Source organism: Anoplopoma fimbria, chromosome 8 (genome assembly GCF_027596085.1).
Source record: "Anoplopoma fimbria isolate UVic2021 breed Golden Eagle Sablefish chromosome 8, Afim_UVic_2022, whole genome shotgun sequence".
NCBI lineage: Eukaryota > Metazoa > Chordata > Actinopteri > Perciformes > Anoplopomatidae > Anoplopoma > Anoplopoma fimbria.
The window spans coordinates 5,075,123-5,091,980 of NC_072456.1; the positions used below are offsets into that span (position 1 = coordinate 5,075,123).

The following is a 16,858-nucleotide window of genomic DNA, read 5'->3' on the forward strand; positions in this document are numbered from 1 at the left end:
AGATTGAACTTTTTGGCGTTAATTCTAAGCAGTATGTGTGGAGAAAACCAGGCACTGCTCATCACCTGCCCAATACAATCCCAACAGTGAAACATGGTGGTGGCAGCATCATGCTATGGGGGTGTTTTTCAGCTGCAGGGACAGGACGACTGGTTGCAATTGAAGGAAAGATGAATGCGGCCAAGTACAGAGATATCCTGGAAGAAAACCTCCTCCAGAGTGCTCAGGACCTCAGACTGGGCCGAAGGTTCACCTTCCAACAAGACAATGACCCGAAGCACACAGCTAAAATAACAAAGGAGTGGCTTCGGAACAAGTCTGTGACCATTCTTGACTGGCCCAGCCAGAGCCCTGACCTAAACCCAATTGAGCATCTCTGGAGAGACCTGAAAATGGCTGTCCACCAACGTTCACCATCCAACCTGACAGAACTGGAGAGGATCTGCGTAGTGGAGAGCAAGGTAGTTCTCCAATCAGAGGGTCGGTGGTTCGATACCCGGCTTCGGCAGTCGATGTGTCCTTGGGCAAGACACTTAACCCCAAGTTGCTCCCGAATGCTTGCCATCGGTGTGGACTGGATGTTGCATGAATGTTAGTTAGAGTCTGATGGTGGCACGTTGCATGGTAGCCTGTCATCAGTGTGTGAATGGGTGAATGATATGTAATATACTACTGACTGTAAGTCGCTTTGGATAAAAGCGTCTGCTAAATGACTGTAATGTAATGTAATGAAGAATGGCAGAGGATCCCCAAATCCAGGTGTGAGAAACTTGTTGCATCATTCCCAAGAAGACTCATGGCTGTACTAGCTCAAAAGGGTGCTTCTACTCAATACTGAGCAAAGGGTCTGAATACTTATGACCATGTGATATTTCAGTTTTTCTTTTTTAATAAATTTGCAAAAATTTCTACATTTCTGGTTTTTTCTGTCAAGATGGGTTGCTGAGTGTACATTAATGCGAAAAAATTAACCTTTTCGATTTTAGCAAATGGCTGCAATGAAACAAAGGGTGAAAAATTTAAAGGGGTCTGAATACTTTCCGTACCCACTGTACATGACGTTGTCAGATTCCAGATGCTCGCTAACAAATGCAGTACGTCTGTTCTTTGTCCCGTTTTTGTGGGGACAGTTATGCAGTCGTTTTTCAGCAGTGGATAGGGAGAACCAGGGTCTGTTGTTGAGTTTAACAATTTAGGCTTTCTCACATAAAAAGAACATTTAAAAATCATGCATGGAAAATACAAGAATCAAACTTGTGATTGTTCTGTCATGTGGCCAATAATCAATAGTTTGTTATTAATATACGAAGGGGAACGAACGTATTTGTGCACAGGTAAAAATACAGACATGTTGGAAATACTTCTCATGGACGTAGCACCTTTTTTTTTTTTTATTTGACTGCTTTAGTGACAACGTGGATCCCTGGGCCCTGGTCTACTCTACTCCACATAGCAACAACATTACTACACAAAGTCGACAATTTAGTGTGTTGACCAGGAAATAAAATGTGAACAAAATTCCTACATGTAGCTGTTTTTTTTAGGTTTTTTTTTTTACAAGTCTTTTTTTCTCCATAATGTTGCTGCTATAAGTGACATCCACATCTGCACATAAAAAGTATATATTTATATTTATATAATATATATCCGTACTCTATTAACAGTTTTGTCTACCATGAAGTTAGAATTGCCGTCCATCTCAGAAAAGATTTTTTTTTTTTTTTTTGTACTTCAAACATTGATTATTTTACAACACAGAAATCAACTAATTTTGTACAACTTTGGAGGAAGCGTTGCTCCGCCCGGTCACAGTCCTTCAGTGATTTTCTTTTATCTTTTTTTTGTTGTTGTATGTTTTCTCCCCAGTCCCAGTGCAGTTAAGACATATTTCATCCCGGTAAAACACAGTTTAGAAAAACCAAAGCATTTACAAACAGGCATCGCTAGAACCACAAGGATGTTTGGCTGAGAGCTTCAGCTAAACTTGGACCCTTTAACACGCCCCTAATCTCTCCCCCCTTGCCTTCTTCAGCTGAGGGGAAGTAACCCTTGTTTGGCACGGTTATATACACAATGAGCACAGGTCACTCAAAGGAGGAGCTTATGGGAACAAAAGGGGATTGAAGGTGTTAATGTGGACCGCCAAAAAGCTAAAACTAGCTTAAAAAAGATGAGTTTTGTCACGGAAACAAAAGGCAGCTCAACTGTTTGAGACGGCCATTCTGTAGGGCAGTTAAAGGAGCACCGTGACCTACCAGAATTGATGCTTCAAATACCCAATATATATCTGATACTTCAACAGTAGCAACGCGTTGACAGCAGTCTGTAGCTGTAATGTGAGTTTTGAAAGAGTGCAGGAATCGTGTGTGTATTTTTGTGTGTGTTCAAGGTTGGGGGATAGTTAGTGGGGAAGTGAGGCTGACCCAATGGCGAAAAAGGCCTGACAAGACACAGAAAATAGTGCAATGTATAGTACACAATGCATCTCGGTAAATGTACAGTGTACATCAAATACTATACAACCAGAAATCGAGAATTAAAAAAGTAGAAACACAACGAAAGAAAAAAAAAAAAAAAAAAAAAAAAAAAAAAAAAAAAAAAAGAACTGTTACAAATGACCAGTCCAGAGGCGTTCTTTGCCCAGAGGAGGATACATCACGCTGGAGCCATAGAGAGAAACAAAGGTTTGTGTGACAGACGTCCTATATGTCCTACAGCTTCTTGTGCTTCACATTACTAAAAGCCATGTTGCTATACCACATATTTACAGGTTTTTCATCCCGGGTATTCGCACACGTTCCATTAACAATCCAAAAAACGATATCCACTCTCAAGTCCACTGATTCATTTTTCTCTTTTCATTGTCCTTCTTCACCTCAATACATTCTTCCATCTTTCCCCTCCATGTTCTCTTTCGTCGTGACCGTCCCTCTCACTTCTCCGGAGGCCTTTGGGTGCAGGATGTCTTTCTGTCTGCTGAACCATCCAGCATTAGTTGATCACAAACTAAACACAGAAAGAAAAGTTTGGTGGTGGTGTGCATGCACATGCATGGCCGCTCCTCCGTTTGCTTCTGTTCCTCCTTTGTCCCCTATCCCTCCTCCCTCAGATGTCTCTGAAAGGAGTGTAATGTCTTCTCCTTTTCCTGCACTCCATCCTCCCCCTCCGTCATCCTGCTATCTATGATGCTACTCAGGAACTACAGGGGAGGATGGGGAGAGAGAGGGACTGTCTTCTCATCTTCTGTACTCCTCTCTTAAACTACCCACTTCCCCATCCATTCTCTCCTCCTCCTCCTGATCCTCCACCCTCGTCTCCCCTTAGACCCAGGAGTCTGGTGAGGCTGGATAGTGGCTGGTCTCGTAGTTGAGCTCGCTGTAGGGCCGCGAGGCGGAGTAGAAGTCTACGTAGTTGCCGGTGGACTTGAGGCCCTGCAGGTGCATGTTGAGGTCCCCCTGCGGGGGGCGCCCATCCGGGTGAACCTGGTTCTCGTAGAAGGCCTGGTCCTCGTAGTTTACCCCTTCGGGTGGGGGAGGGTTTTGGAAAGGAGGGTAGGGCTCTGAAGGCAGGCCTTGAGAAGAGATCTGTGTCAAGAAAAGCAAAGATCATTATTGAGAGAAAGGCAGGATTATGATGGATAGGTCAAACAACCCCTTTCACTCCCAACTAGTCAAATTCCATTGCTTGTTCAGTGGCCCTCGGTGTCTGATACTGACACACTGAAGGTACCCTTAAGCGTCTGTATGAGACGCACCGGGCTTTCAACTAGGGCTGTCCTTGACCAAAGGACTAACACTCGACTAACACTCTTTGTTGAGGAACTAAGTCATATTTCTGTCGATTACATCAACTTATCCATGATGTGTTTACCAGAGATGTGCTCAAAAGTTTCTTGGAAATAAATGATTCATCATGATAACAGCATAAAAAAGGACTAATCGACTAAATAAATAGTAGTTGACTAAGACCTAAACGACCGATGAGTCGACTAATCCAGTTAGAGGTTTCAGCCCTGCATTAAACCAACTTCAATGTAAACCCATTAGTGTCAGTATTAGCCACTCAGAGCAACTGACGTGGTATAGAGAGTGAGAAAGTCTGCATAAGGAGGAGGTCCAGATGGATGGATGGGTCAAACAATCGCAGACTTTCACCCAACAGATGGCTCTTTAATGTCCAGTGTGAAACCAAAGGTTAACTTTGACTTATTTGACTACTTAACTTAGATGTAACCTCACTTTCTTAACTAACGTACTTATTTTGAACCAAACCACAATGTATTCCTAAAACCCAACCAAGTAGTTTTGTTGCCTAAACCTAAAAACCAAGTTTTTTTTTTACTTTTTTCAAAAGAAGCTATGCATATAACGAGGGGGAACTGTACGTTTCCTGCAGACACAGATGTTTATTTTGAAAAGGCTCTATGCATGTAATGAGCAGACACTGTCGCGCCGTCCCTGACACGTCCAACCCTGACACGTCCAACCCTGACACGTCCAACACTGAAACGTCCAACACTGACACATCCAACCCTGACACATCCAACACTGACACATACACTCAAATTATATTCACCGTATGTCAACTGTAAGCATTGTTATTGACTAATCTTGTAACATTAGCTTTATGCTGGCGTTATGGTAATCAAGATTTTGTGAATATATTGATATTGATTTGGGGACAGTGACATGGCTGGATAACTAGCCTGTCTTGTTGTTAAACATACACTCAAATTATATTTACTTTTTTTTCAACCATACAGAATTTTATGGACTTTGAATCTTGCTAGCATACATTATCTTTCTGAGAACGTTCTGGTCCAAACCATCATGACTTGAGGCTACACAAGTATTCTTAACTGACCAAGCTTTCATACCATTTGAGCATTTAGAGATAAAGCAGTCAAACATATTATAATTGTATACTTTTATCCATTTTGGTGTGTACTATTGAATTCACATTTAAAAAGGGGACTAGTTTTGCTGGAAAATTTTGACTCCATCTGGATGTTACGATGGTGTCTCTATACAGCATTTCTTTCTCTTAAAGGTGTTGTGAGTCATGTAGACGCTTTTGAAGCTTAACAGCTAGTAGTAGCAGTGAATACTTTGAGGTATTTGTGCTACTGCAAGAGTGATTTGTGATCACGTTAGAAGGGCTACAACAGTGGTCACATTTTGTAAACACAGAAGTGACTCATCGTACCTGGTTATACTTCAGGTCATCAGTGGGCGACACGTATGCTCCTCTGTGCAGCGTGGAAGAGCCACTGGAGATTTGACCTGCAGAGACAGAGAGGATGAAGACGTCAGCTAAACGCCTGCACTGAAACCATTTATTCAGATTTTACTGTCAAGAGGAGTTTGGGTAGGCTGCCAGCGGTGTCAGCTGGAAGTGACGCGTTTTTCATTAAGAATAAAAATCAAAATGACGGTGACTGACGATGATTAACGAGAGCTTGGAGCTCAGTGTTTTCCTGCTGTCGGTGTGCAAAAATGTCTGCAAAAAAATAATGAAACATAATGAAACTCTGAACCCTTGAAGTAGACTGTTTAGCTTACAAACAATCACAGAGCTTGATGTATGTTCATATCACTGACATACGTTATCTTGAATGAAATAGTTTGACATTTTGGGAAACATGCTACCTTGCTTTCTTGCTGACAGTCAGAGAGGATGATAGCACTCTCATGTCTCTACGCTGAATATGTAGCAACTGCCAGCAGCTGATTAGCTTAGCTTAGCACAAAGAAACAGGGGCAAACAGCAAGTCCTGGCTCAGTCCCAATGTGATGAAATCAAGCTACGAGCACCCCTGATTCATTTGCAACCCGAAGAAACAACAATCTAAATTCATATATTTGAATATTGTTTTCTTATATCAAGGTTAACAGCCATTGACTAGCGGAGACACCTGGAGTAATAGTCTTACACAAAATCTCACCCAAAAACACAATTAGTCATTTTAACACTTCGATTTATCCATGTATTAAATAAACAAACCAGATATAAAGAGTTAATAAAAGGCGCTGGTAGGTAGCTAGGCTAGCTGTTTCCCCCTATTTCCAGTCTTTGTGCTAAGCTAAATTAAGCTAACTATCTCCTAGCACCAGCTTCATATTTTCTGTAATGATACTGTACGAGACTGGCACTGATGTTTTCATCTAACTCTCTGCAGAGAACAAAGAGGCGCTTTTCCCAAAATGTTGAACTGTTCTTTTAGTACTGTAAAACCTATATCTACATGTTGTTTATATTTATTCCAAAGCTACACACTGAGCTGAAAAACACATTAGCATTATGGGAGAATGTCAGGCGTGCAGTGTGGAACTCCTACCCATCATGGCGTCTTTCCGGGACATGTGTTCGCCCTTGTTGCCATGGTAACTGGCATTGCCAGTCGACTCGTAGTCTGCCTTCCTCTCCTTAAGCGCCATCATCTCCCTGGGGGAAGCAGGGGCGCTCGCTGCACACAAACACACACACAAACAAACGGGGGACGTCTTTACTCCATCATAAACACATTATCAATATTCTTTTGGATTCAGGAGGGTGGAGGCTACAACAGTGCTACTCACATCACACTGGAGTCCCTTCATGGCAGAAAGGTCAGAGTGATTTGCACATTTCCAAGAGTTACCCAACAAAGGAACAGCACTCTGAGTGTGTATTATTTTCTCTAACCGACACCCTGAAATGAGTCGGAAACGAATGCACCAGGTGCTGTTTGGAGGTATTCTTCACAAATCACAGTGTGATTTCAAAGAGGTAAATATTGAGTCATCCCTCCCCCCTGCATCTACTTTACTCCTGCCGCTTTCTTCTCTTTCTTTCTTCTGTCCGACTGCAGGCCACCCTCTCTCCACACGTATTTACTACAGGTACATATTTTCATCTCAAACTCCCACAGGCCTTTAAACTCTGTCTGTCTTGGCATTACTCACCCCAAAAAATATCTTAATCGTGATAATAAATGCTGTACTGACAGGGGAGGTGGTGGGATCAATGGCAGTGATAATAAGTTAGATCTGGTTCGCCATGTTGGAGGAAACCTGGCTATTGATTTAGTACCATATGGTTCAGTAGCGTTTCCCTCTAATATTCAAGTCCTTATCAACAGCCCTTCACATAGAGGCTGCTGGCTACCATGCAGCCTGCCAGACTATTTGTGTGGCTGCATCTGTGGCTTTGTGTCTCTTCTGTCTAAGACTTTTAGCATTGATCCATACACTCATCAGTGCTCTGCTAATAATATCACGGGTCTAGCGTGATATCGGCACCTCTACACGGCCAATTATCCAGCGCTTTCTTTTGTTGTTTGATTATTTTGCATTTCTCTAAATTTAGAGAAATGTAACAAATGTATCACTTCATTATCATCTCTTGTTCATAAAGAAGAAAAAGTAACTCTGATAAACCACTTAAAATGCAGAAATAATTCAGTGTTAAGTTGTTGAGGAGATTCTTCTCCTGTTGGAAGATGAGTCTATAAAAATGTTAATAAGTGGAGAAGAGCAGGCGAGCTTCCCTGGCACTCACGGCGGTCGTTAATGGAGGATTCAGTGACAAAATGTGAATCCATTCTAATGGATGCCTGTGAGAGAACGTCAAAATGATCTGCTTCCTGTATTGTACAATGCCTATAAAAAATATTCACCCCCCCTTGGATGTTTTCCCCTTTTGTTGCTTTTATACATGAAATCATGGTCAATATAATTTGGCTTTTTTGACAAGAATTTGCAAAAAAAGCTTCTTTCATGTCAAAGTGAAAACAGATTTTTACAAACTAATGTCAATTAATTAAAAATATATAGTGTAAAATAAGTGTTTGCATAAATATTCACCCCCTTTAAAAGTGACTGACCTAATTCAACAGAGGTCCAGCTAGTTGATGCCAGCAGTGTCACAATTAGTGAAATGGAGATCAACTGAGTGCAGTTGATGTGTGTCAAGTGATTGTAGTATAAAAACACCTGTGTCTGGGAGGTCCAGTCTCTGGTTCATCAGTATCCCTGCTACAATTGCAACATGAAGACAAGAGAACACTCCAAGCAAAAGTATAAATCAGGAGATGGCTACAAAAAGATTTCCAACTCACTGGACATCCCACAGAGTTCAGTTGAATCCATCATTAAGAAATGGAAGGAGTATGGCACTTGTTTAAATCTGCCTAGAGCTGGCCGTCCTCACAAACTGAGTGACCAGGCAAGAAGAAGACTGGTGAGGGAGGCCACCAAGACCCCTACGACCACTCTGAAGGAGTTAAAAGCTTCAGTGGCTCAGATGGGAGATACTGTACATACAACAACTGTTGCTCGGGTTATTCACCAGTCGAAGCTATGGGAGAGTGGCAAAGAGAAAGCCACTGTTGAAAAAAGCTCATATGAAATCTCGCCTGGAATTCGCCCAAAGGCATGTGGGAGACTCCAAGGTCAATTGGAAGTTTCTTTGGTCTGATGAGACAAAAATTGAGCTTTTTGGCCATCAGACTAGACGCTATGTTTGGCGAACACCAAACACTGCACATCACCACAAACACACCATCATGGCAGCATCATGCTCTGGGGATTCTTCTCAGCAGCAGGCCCTGGAAGGCTTGTAAAGGTAGAGGGGAACATGAATGCAGAAAAATATCGCCAAATCCTGGAGGATAATCTGACTCAGTCTGCAAGAGAACTACGACTTGGGAGAAGATTTATTTTCCAGCAAGACAACGACCCCAAGCATACAGCAAAAGCTACACAGAAATGGTTCAAAGACAACAAGGTGAATGTTCTGGAGTGGCCAAGTCAACGCCAAGATCTCAATCCAATCGAGAATTTGTTGCTGGACTTGAAAAGAGCTGTTCACGCCCGATCCCCGAGCAACCTGACAGAGCTTGAGCTGTTTTGTAAGGAAGAATGGAGAAAAATTGCAGTGTCCAGATGTGCCAGCCTGATTGAGACATATCCACACAGACTCAGTGCTGTGATTGCAGCCAAAGGTGCATCTACTAAATACTGACCTGAAGGGGGTGAATATTTATGCAATCATTTACTTTACCTTATATATTTTTAATTAATTGACATTATTTTGTAAAAATCTGTTTTCACTTTGATATTAAAGAGGGTTTTTTTTTGCAAATTCTTGTCACAAAAGCCAAATTACATTGATCATGATTTCATGTATAAAAGCAACAAAAGGGTTAAACATCCAAGGGGGTGAATACTTTTTTATAGGCATTGTACTTGTGTCCTCTCTTTCTTTCCCTCAGCCACCGGGTTAGAGAAACAGTTGAAATAGTAAAAGGATTGCCAGCTGCCCATTTTCCTTTTTAAACTTGTAGCTCAGCTGTAGCTGGCAACAGCTGAGACTCACATGGTCCCTCCATGAGGCCCAACACTGAGGACAGTCACTCAGCTCATTGTCCGCTGAATAAAAATATCAGTGTCTGTCTGTTCTAGTGAAAAGAAGCAGTCAGCTGATAGTCATTAGTCGTACTGGCAGTCCTACTTCTCCTACTGGGACTTTGCGCCTGGCTGGTCATGTGAGAAATCAAAGGAAACTTCGAATGGCAGTAAAATAACAAGAGGAGAATCTCTTCTTCTATCAATTACTGTTTGATAGTTGGCTCTTGCTTAGCTGGACATTGTCGCTGTCCCACCGTCAGTTTCAGAGGCTTTTAGACCCAGCCAAGAATCAAGCTCATAGGGAAAACACTGATCACATTTTTTTCTCCCAATTTAATCAAAGTTAGTGAACATCATAGGATGTTGTCATGAGACCAAACATACTGAAACCTGGGAAGCCCATATTAGTCAAACCCACATTTTGGAAGCTCAAGGGAGGCTAACTGAAATTGACAGCAGAGTAATTTGCCGCTGGCCGTCGCAGTGTGAAGGTGAAAACAGACTTCAGCTAGTTCGGAGCTGTGTTGTTTTTTGACCGGACTGCACCGGTGGAAAGATTGATAGAGGACAAAAGGGAGGACAGGGGGGTTGGGTGTGGGTGGACTCACCTGATCGATTGTTTGGTGAGGTCCGTACGGGAGAGATGGACGGAGTGCGAGAGGAGGAATAAGGTCGCTGTCTGTCTCTCTCTATCGTGGAGGAAGAACCGACAAAATGGTACTGGGAGTAGCCGTCCTGAAGAAGACAAGAGAAGGGAACGGATGAGAAGAGAAGAGAAGAGAAGAGATGAGACGGGGTAAGATATAATCTACACGCCTTGCAACGGTCTCATCATTACTCTAGAGCGCATTCAGACTTTACCTTTTTGTAGAGGCTGCGGAGGTCTCTGTATTGCCACATGCTGTTCAGGACTTGAGATGCTGCTTTCACAACTTTGGGACTATGTCTGGGAATTCAGCAGAGAGGAAAAAAAAAAGTATAAAGCTTGACTGTCCTGTTTTGTGCTAATGGGAGCAATAAAGACATCACAATGCAGAAGAATATAGTGACAGACATAAAGCAGAGACACTACACCAGTAAAGCATCGTCTTATTGCTGTCTCAAAAAGAAGAAAGACGGCCAAAGATGCAAAATGAAAATGCCTTCTTTAATCTCCTCAAATATGGCACTTCAATTGTACTGAGGCCAAATTGCGTAATAATTGCTTGCCTGATTGATTGATTGGCCAATACTTCATTTTGCGTCCTCTAGGGGTTTGACTCAGCTGAATAATGGCTGTGGGTTTAATTGGCTCATATGGCCTTATCATCTGCAAGCAAATTAGACTTTATTTCTGCGAGTCATTTTGGTAAATGTTATTGTTTTGGATTCTGTGATTGTGCATCATGTCCTTGCAGTGATGCAAAGCAGGGATCTTAAAATAATTCTTTCAACAACAAGAATATAAAAAAAAAGAAGAAAAAAAAAAAAAATACATGTTTATGTTTGGATTTAAACCTTCAGTATCTCTGAAAGTGACTCTAATGAGTTATTTTTTGAGCATTGGGGAAAATGAATGCAACCTTTGGACATAGAAGTAAGAACAACATTTTCCATCTACAATCCTCTACAAATGCAAAACACAGTCATATTTGGTCAAAATGAAATGTGTGTTTTTTTGCCATAGAAATGTAGCATTTCTTCTAAGGCAGCGTTTAAAGGTTTAAACAGGAACTACAAATAAGCTAACATCCGATTACACAGCGAGAGGGAATAGCCTTAGCTAAAGCTAAATGTAGTTATTGATAGCTGTTGTAGCAGTCTGTAAATTTAAAAGTATCCTGGTACATCAGTTAACTATTCCCCATAAATGAATGAAGCAGTAGCTGAATCCAACCATGATGGAAAAAACACCCTGGCTAAACTGCTGCTAATGCTAACTAGCTAAGAAGCTTCTCACTCTACAGAAATGAATGCAATTTTGTAAGGTTAAGCCAACTTTAAATTACATCTGGAAAAACATTAAATCCTTAAATTGTATAGACCGAAAATAATCAATATAAAAATAACCTTTTTTTTATTTATTTAATACATTTGTTAAAATGGACAGGAAAGCCGAAAGGACACCTTTTGTTGGTAGATAAAGCATTTCCGCACTAAAAAGTACCCAAAGATAAGAGTTTAGTATCTAAAAATGATCAGTCTTAAAAGCATGCTGAAAGCTCCTTGATAAATCACACTTAATTAAGGGGCCTCCTTGTGGTGTCTAAGACAAACTACCATAAAAACACAATGTCCCCAGTGTGATTTGGGCTGGGGACCTTTGTTGCATGTCCCCCTTCCTGCTCCCTCAACATGTTTACTTGCTGTCTCTACTGTCAACACTCAACTAAAGGCCAACTGACAAAAATATAGGCACGTAGGTGTGCAGGTAAACAGACTGTGCCGAACTTTCATTTGGACCTCATTTCCGGCTGACTGTTTGGACTGTTGACTCATTGCAAGTTTTAGAGCTATGAGTCATCAGTCACAACAGTCGGCAGGAAGTACCTTCACCCTCCTCCTGCCTCACCTCTGTCTCTCTGATGCATGATCTCTGTCTCCCTGTCGCCAGCACAATTATGTTTCAACTCTCTCTTAATCCCCCTACTTGTCCACTGGACTGATTCTTTTTCAGGCCTACTCCTGCTATCAACCTCCTTATTTCATACAAAAACATTTATTTCTCAAGCTGCCTGATTAGCATAAATATGTGTGAGCCCCATGATCACCATTTGGAGACATAGAGACAATGAAACACAGATTATCTCCAGTCTTCCTGGACTTTCTGAGATGTGGTGACTCTGGATCAGGAGTCTGTTTCTCTACTCTCTGTGACTTGTACGCTGATGTATGATGTCTTTTCACGACACAGAATTATGCTTAGAAACATCCAAGCAGAGAGCTTAAAATGATGGTGGTTGCAATTTCAATAAAATCGGTTCCCGATTCACGATCAATTCTGACTGATTTCGCCAACTGCAAGCGGTTTTATTTTTGATTGTGACTATGAGGCAACAGCAAGATGCACCTGTGGTTCTCGTCTTCTGGTGGGAATTATAGTCTTTAGTCACATTTGCTATATTGAGATTCCCTCTGTTTCTAATATAAAAATGTAATATTTTTTAATTCTGTTGCAGCTTCCATCAAACTATAACTTCTATCTTCCCATCCCTCTACACTCTCTCCCCTGCCACCTGACATCATCTTCCCACTCGGCTTACTTGTCCCCTTTGCTGCGGGCGATGCCGATGAGCTTCTCGATGCCGCCGGCATCCCTCAGGGCCTTGGTGTTCTCCATGTTCTTGGTGATGACCTCGTGCAGTGCGCAGCAGATCGCCGTGACGGTGTCGTCCGACATGGTCTTCCCCACCAGGAGGCTGCTGTTGGTGCTTCCTCCGCCTCCACTGCTGGTGTTGTTGTTGTTGCTGCCTCCGGGCAAACGGTGCACCAGGTCCCTCATTGCGTATTTACCTGTGGGCACGGTGGGTAAGAGTGACGGGGTAGGGTGGGGTTGAGATGGAATCATGTTGGTTAAAGGGTTTGGAGGTAGAAAGGAGGAGATAAGGTGGAAATGGGAATGCTCTTCTCTTTCCCCTTTCTCACCTCTAAACCCCATGAAAGCTCCCAGCTGCGACTAAGAAAATAGGGCCTGGCTGTGTGGCTGTCAGACAATGATGAAGGCTTGGCCATGTGATGTAACTCCAACTGACTACATTTCCCATGGCAGCACAGTACTGCTGTCAGGCAATCTTGACCACCCTGCCCTCTGCCCCCTCATTCTGATTGGGTCGTCACCCTTGGGGTTGATGGTGGTGGAGGCACCTCATGACCCACTGACGGTTCACATCAACACATGGGTTTTACTGTCGGTGCATGGAGCGTATATAGTCCAGATTCTAGATTGATGTTAATGATGTGATCTTTTTGTGTGTGTATAATGATATATTTTATTCAAACCAAGGTACACATTGCTATTAAGTGTTGCATTATGCTTTCATGTGCTAATCAGGATGTTTTCATGTCCGTTGTTTTTTTAATACCCAAATCAAAAATCAATCACTCAAGCAGTTACCTTTACAATTACCATGTGAATTGTAAGTCAAGTAAATGCACGCACACACTCGATTATGCACATACTATTGGTGTTTCCTCAGGATGGAGGATAAATATTTCAGCACTTTTTGGACAGCTAAATATGATATATATAAAAACTCTTGCATTGTGTGCAGAACGCAACATTTTCGTTGCCTGGTAGTCTTCTAAAACTTTCTCTTTGGCATGAAAGCTTTCGGAAAGAGCCACAAGCCTCATAGCAACAACCTTGACAACGACACATTGATTGACACACATGCAGACAAATTAGTAGGGCTGTAAAGTCCTAGTCGACTGGTCGACTTATTGGTCGATACGTTCTGGGTCGACCAAAATTCTGATTGGTCGATTTTTTGCCGTGTTAATTTCATAAAGTCGTCATCAGGAGGAAAGTACCAAGTGCTAATGGGGGTGTTTTCAGAGCCCTGTTTCACAGAAAACAGCCTGTCTTCAGAGAACACCCCCCTTGTTTTCACTATTTTGGATTAGCCCAACCCACTAGAGACAGGTCCATGTTATTCAACGTCCGGTGGTTTAATTGCTGAATATTTATTTTTATTTTGAGCGTTTCATTTAAGTTTCATTTGAGTCCTCCTCCTCTACCATCCATGTCAAAGACATCGGCAGTGTGGCAGAATTTTTCCAAAATAGATGGCGGGAAAAAAGTTGAATGTAAAATTTGCAAACAACAGTTTGCATATCACAGCTCGACTACAAACATGGCGTATCATCTAAAAACGGTAATATTTCAATATTATAGCCTATTAATATCATATTAAACATATTTCAATATTTTAGTCTAATAATCGTTTATTCGTTTTATAACTGCAGGCGCACCCGCCCGCAACAACGGCAGGATCCCTCCGATACACCCAGACCACGCTGGATGTTAAGCCTCCTCTATCATCCAAACGCAAACATGATATCACAGAAGGAATTGTCAATTTTATTGCTCAGGATATGAGGCCCATTGGTGTCGTGGAAGGCCAAGGTTTTAAGAACCTGTTAAAAGTTTTGGAACCTGGATATTCAGTGCCAGCGCGCCAGACAATCATGCATGCACTAACCGCAAAATACGAGGGACTCAAAGAGAAAGTTTCAGAGTTAATACAACACAGCGAGGCACTGAGCTTGACCACAGATATGTGGACGTCTCTTCGAATGGAGTCATATATGACAGTGACTGCCCATTTCATTGATGGAGACTGGAAAGCACAGAGTCTTGTGCTTGAGACAAAACAAATAGAAGAGGCGCACACAGGAAGAAACATCGCTGCGCGACTATCTGAAGTTGCTGATGCCTTTAAAATTCCAGAAGAAAAGAGAGTGTCTGTTGTATGTGACAACGCGGCTAATATGGCACTCTGTGTGGAAACACTAAAGGAGTCACATGAATGGTTGGAGATGCAGGGCGTCAGGTGCACACTTTGCAGCTCTGTATTAATGCTGCACTCAAACAAGAGCCAATTTGTCGCGCCGTGGCTGCAGCACGTCATCTTGTGACACATTTTAAAAAGGGGCACAAAGCAAAAACTGGGCTAAAACAGAAGCAGGAGCAGCAAAATGTCCCTCAGCATGAACTTATTCAGGATGTGTCCACACGTTGGAACTCAACATTTTCAATGTTGGAGCGACTGCTGGAGCAACGCTGGCCCATTACCGCAGTGCTGTCTGACCCAAACTTTACCAACAAGAGCGAGAGCAGTACACTGGACCTCACTACAACACACTGGAATGCGGTAGAGGACATTAAAAATGTGCTGAAACCTATGATAACCCTGACGGAGCTGCTGTCTGAAGAGGACAACGCGTCCCTGTCTGCAACACTACCCATGCTGGCAAACTTAAAGAAACGTCACCTGACCATCACGGATAATGACAGCCCCATTACCAAAAAAATGAAAAGCAAGCTGGTCGAAGAAATTGACCGCAGGTGTGAGTTTAAAACCCGAATGATGAGTGTATACATTAAAGCTGCAGTAGTAGACCCTTGTTTTAAGCAGCTGTCTTTTCTGGATGATGCCAAACGAGACGAGGCCTATACAGAAGTTGCACAGCTGGCAGACCGACTGAGTGCACGCAGCGCAGCCACAGGTGAACCTGGAGGTGAGGAGCAACATGTGTCAAAAAAACAGAAAACCGACAAAGAGAAGGAGATTGCGATGCTGTTGTGTGGAGATGAGGAAGAACTGGTTTCTACAGAATCAGGTGGGAGAAGCATAGAAGAAATGAAAAACTATCTTCAGGACAAAACCAAAGTTGACTCTGGACCATTGGGGTGGTGGAAAAGAAACCAAGACAGATACCCGAGCCTGGCCCGAGTAGCAAAGCAACTGCTCTGTATCCCTGCAACATCCACGCCTTCTGAACGCATTTTCTCCAAGGCAGGATTTATTGTCAACAAATCAAGAAGCTGTCTCCTTCCAAAGAACGTGGATATGCTTGTGTTTCTCGCACACAACACAAAAAAGTGTGGATAGTTTGTGGACAGTGGACACTGATTGTACTCTCTGTGAGTGAGTAGCCATTTGTTTATTTCATTGTTTTTACATTATTTCGTTTTGGACATTAATAACATTTTAATAGCTTTGCACATTTATTTGATAAATACTTGTAGATTTGGGCATTTTATTTATTTATTTTTGTATTTGTTCTGAGTGAGCCTTCCTTGTTATTGTTATGCACTTTATTTCGTTTCAGTTTATTGCTAAATAACGAACTTTTATGGTTCCCTTTTATTATTGTGCACATTTATTTCTATTTATTGGATTTGTTTTTTTGTTTTTTTTTGCCTAATGCGCAATTGCGCCGTGCCCACTGTTTGTAGGCTATTGTTTTGAGCCTTTGCTTTATTTTTGGTACATGATCTGGGATGTTTAATAAAGATAATTTTCCCTGAATTGCCTTTTGTGTTTAATTGCCTTCTTGTGCTGATATCAGTATATATTTTCGGTAATCATGGGCTATTATATTGCGCAGATGCACGTGATGCCGCCTTATTACAGTAAGTAATCAACATGATTGAACCATGTAAACAGTTTAATCTAACTATTGCCATACACTTGCAGTATTTGCAATATTCACATTATTACAAACACACAAACATTGAAAGTGATGTGTTCAATCAAGTTTGTAACGTTGCATCAATAAAACAACAGTTGGCTCACGGCAAACCGGCCTGATGAAATAGTATTGATATCTACTGCTGAAAGCTCTGAGGATGCAACTACCCAATATGTTGTCTCTCTAACGCAATTTCTTCATGTAAGACAACTCAAGTGATAGCGGGACAGTATGTCCTTTCAGAATACACATGCATGGCCCTAAGATTGACATTACATTGACATTACAACCTA

General features: G+C 41.9%; 1 protein-coding gene across 1 annotated transcript in view; it reads right to left on the reverse strand.

Annotated features, from left to right (window-relative positions):
• Positions 1 to 3,320: 3,320 nt before the first annotated feature.
• Positions 3,321 to 16,858, reverse strand: part of ctnnd2b (catenin (cadherin-associated protein), delta 2b) — a 140,032-nt gene continuing 126,494 nt past the window's right edge. Inside the window, 6 exon segments of the mRNA XM_054602194.1 lie at positions 3,321 to 3,584; positions 5,206 to 5,282; positions 6,338 to 6,466; positions 9,998 to 10,124; positions 10,251 to 10,335; positions 12,632 to 12,881. Of these exon segments, the coding sequence (XP_054458169.1) occupies positions 3,321 to 3,584; positions 5,206 to 5,282; positions 6,338 to 6,466; positions 9,998 to 10,124; positions 10,251 to 10,335; positions 12,632 to 12,881 (932 nt within the window).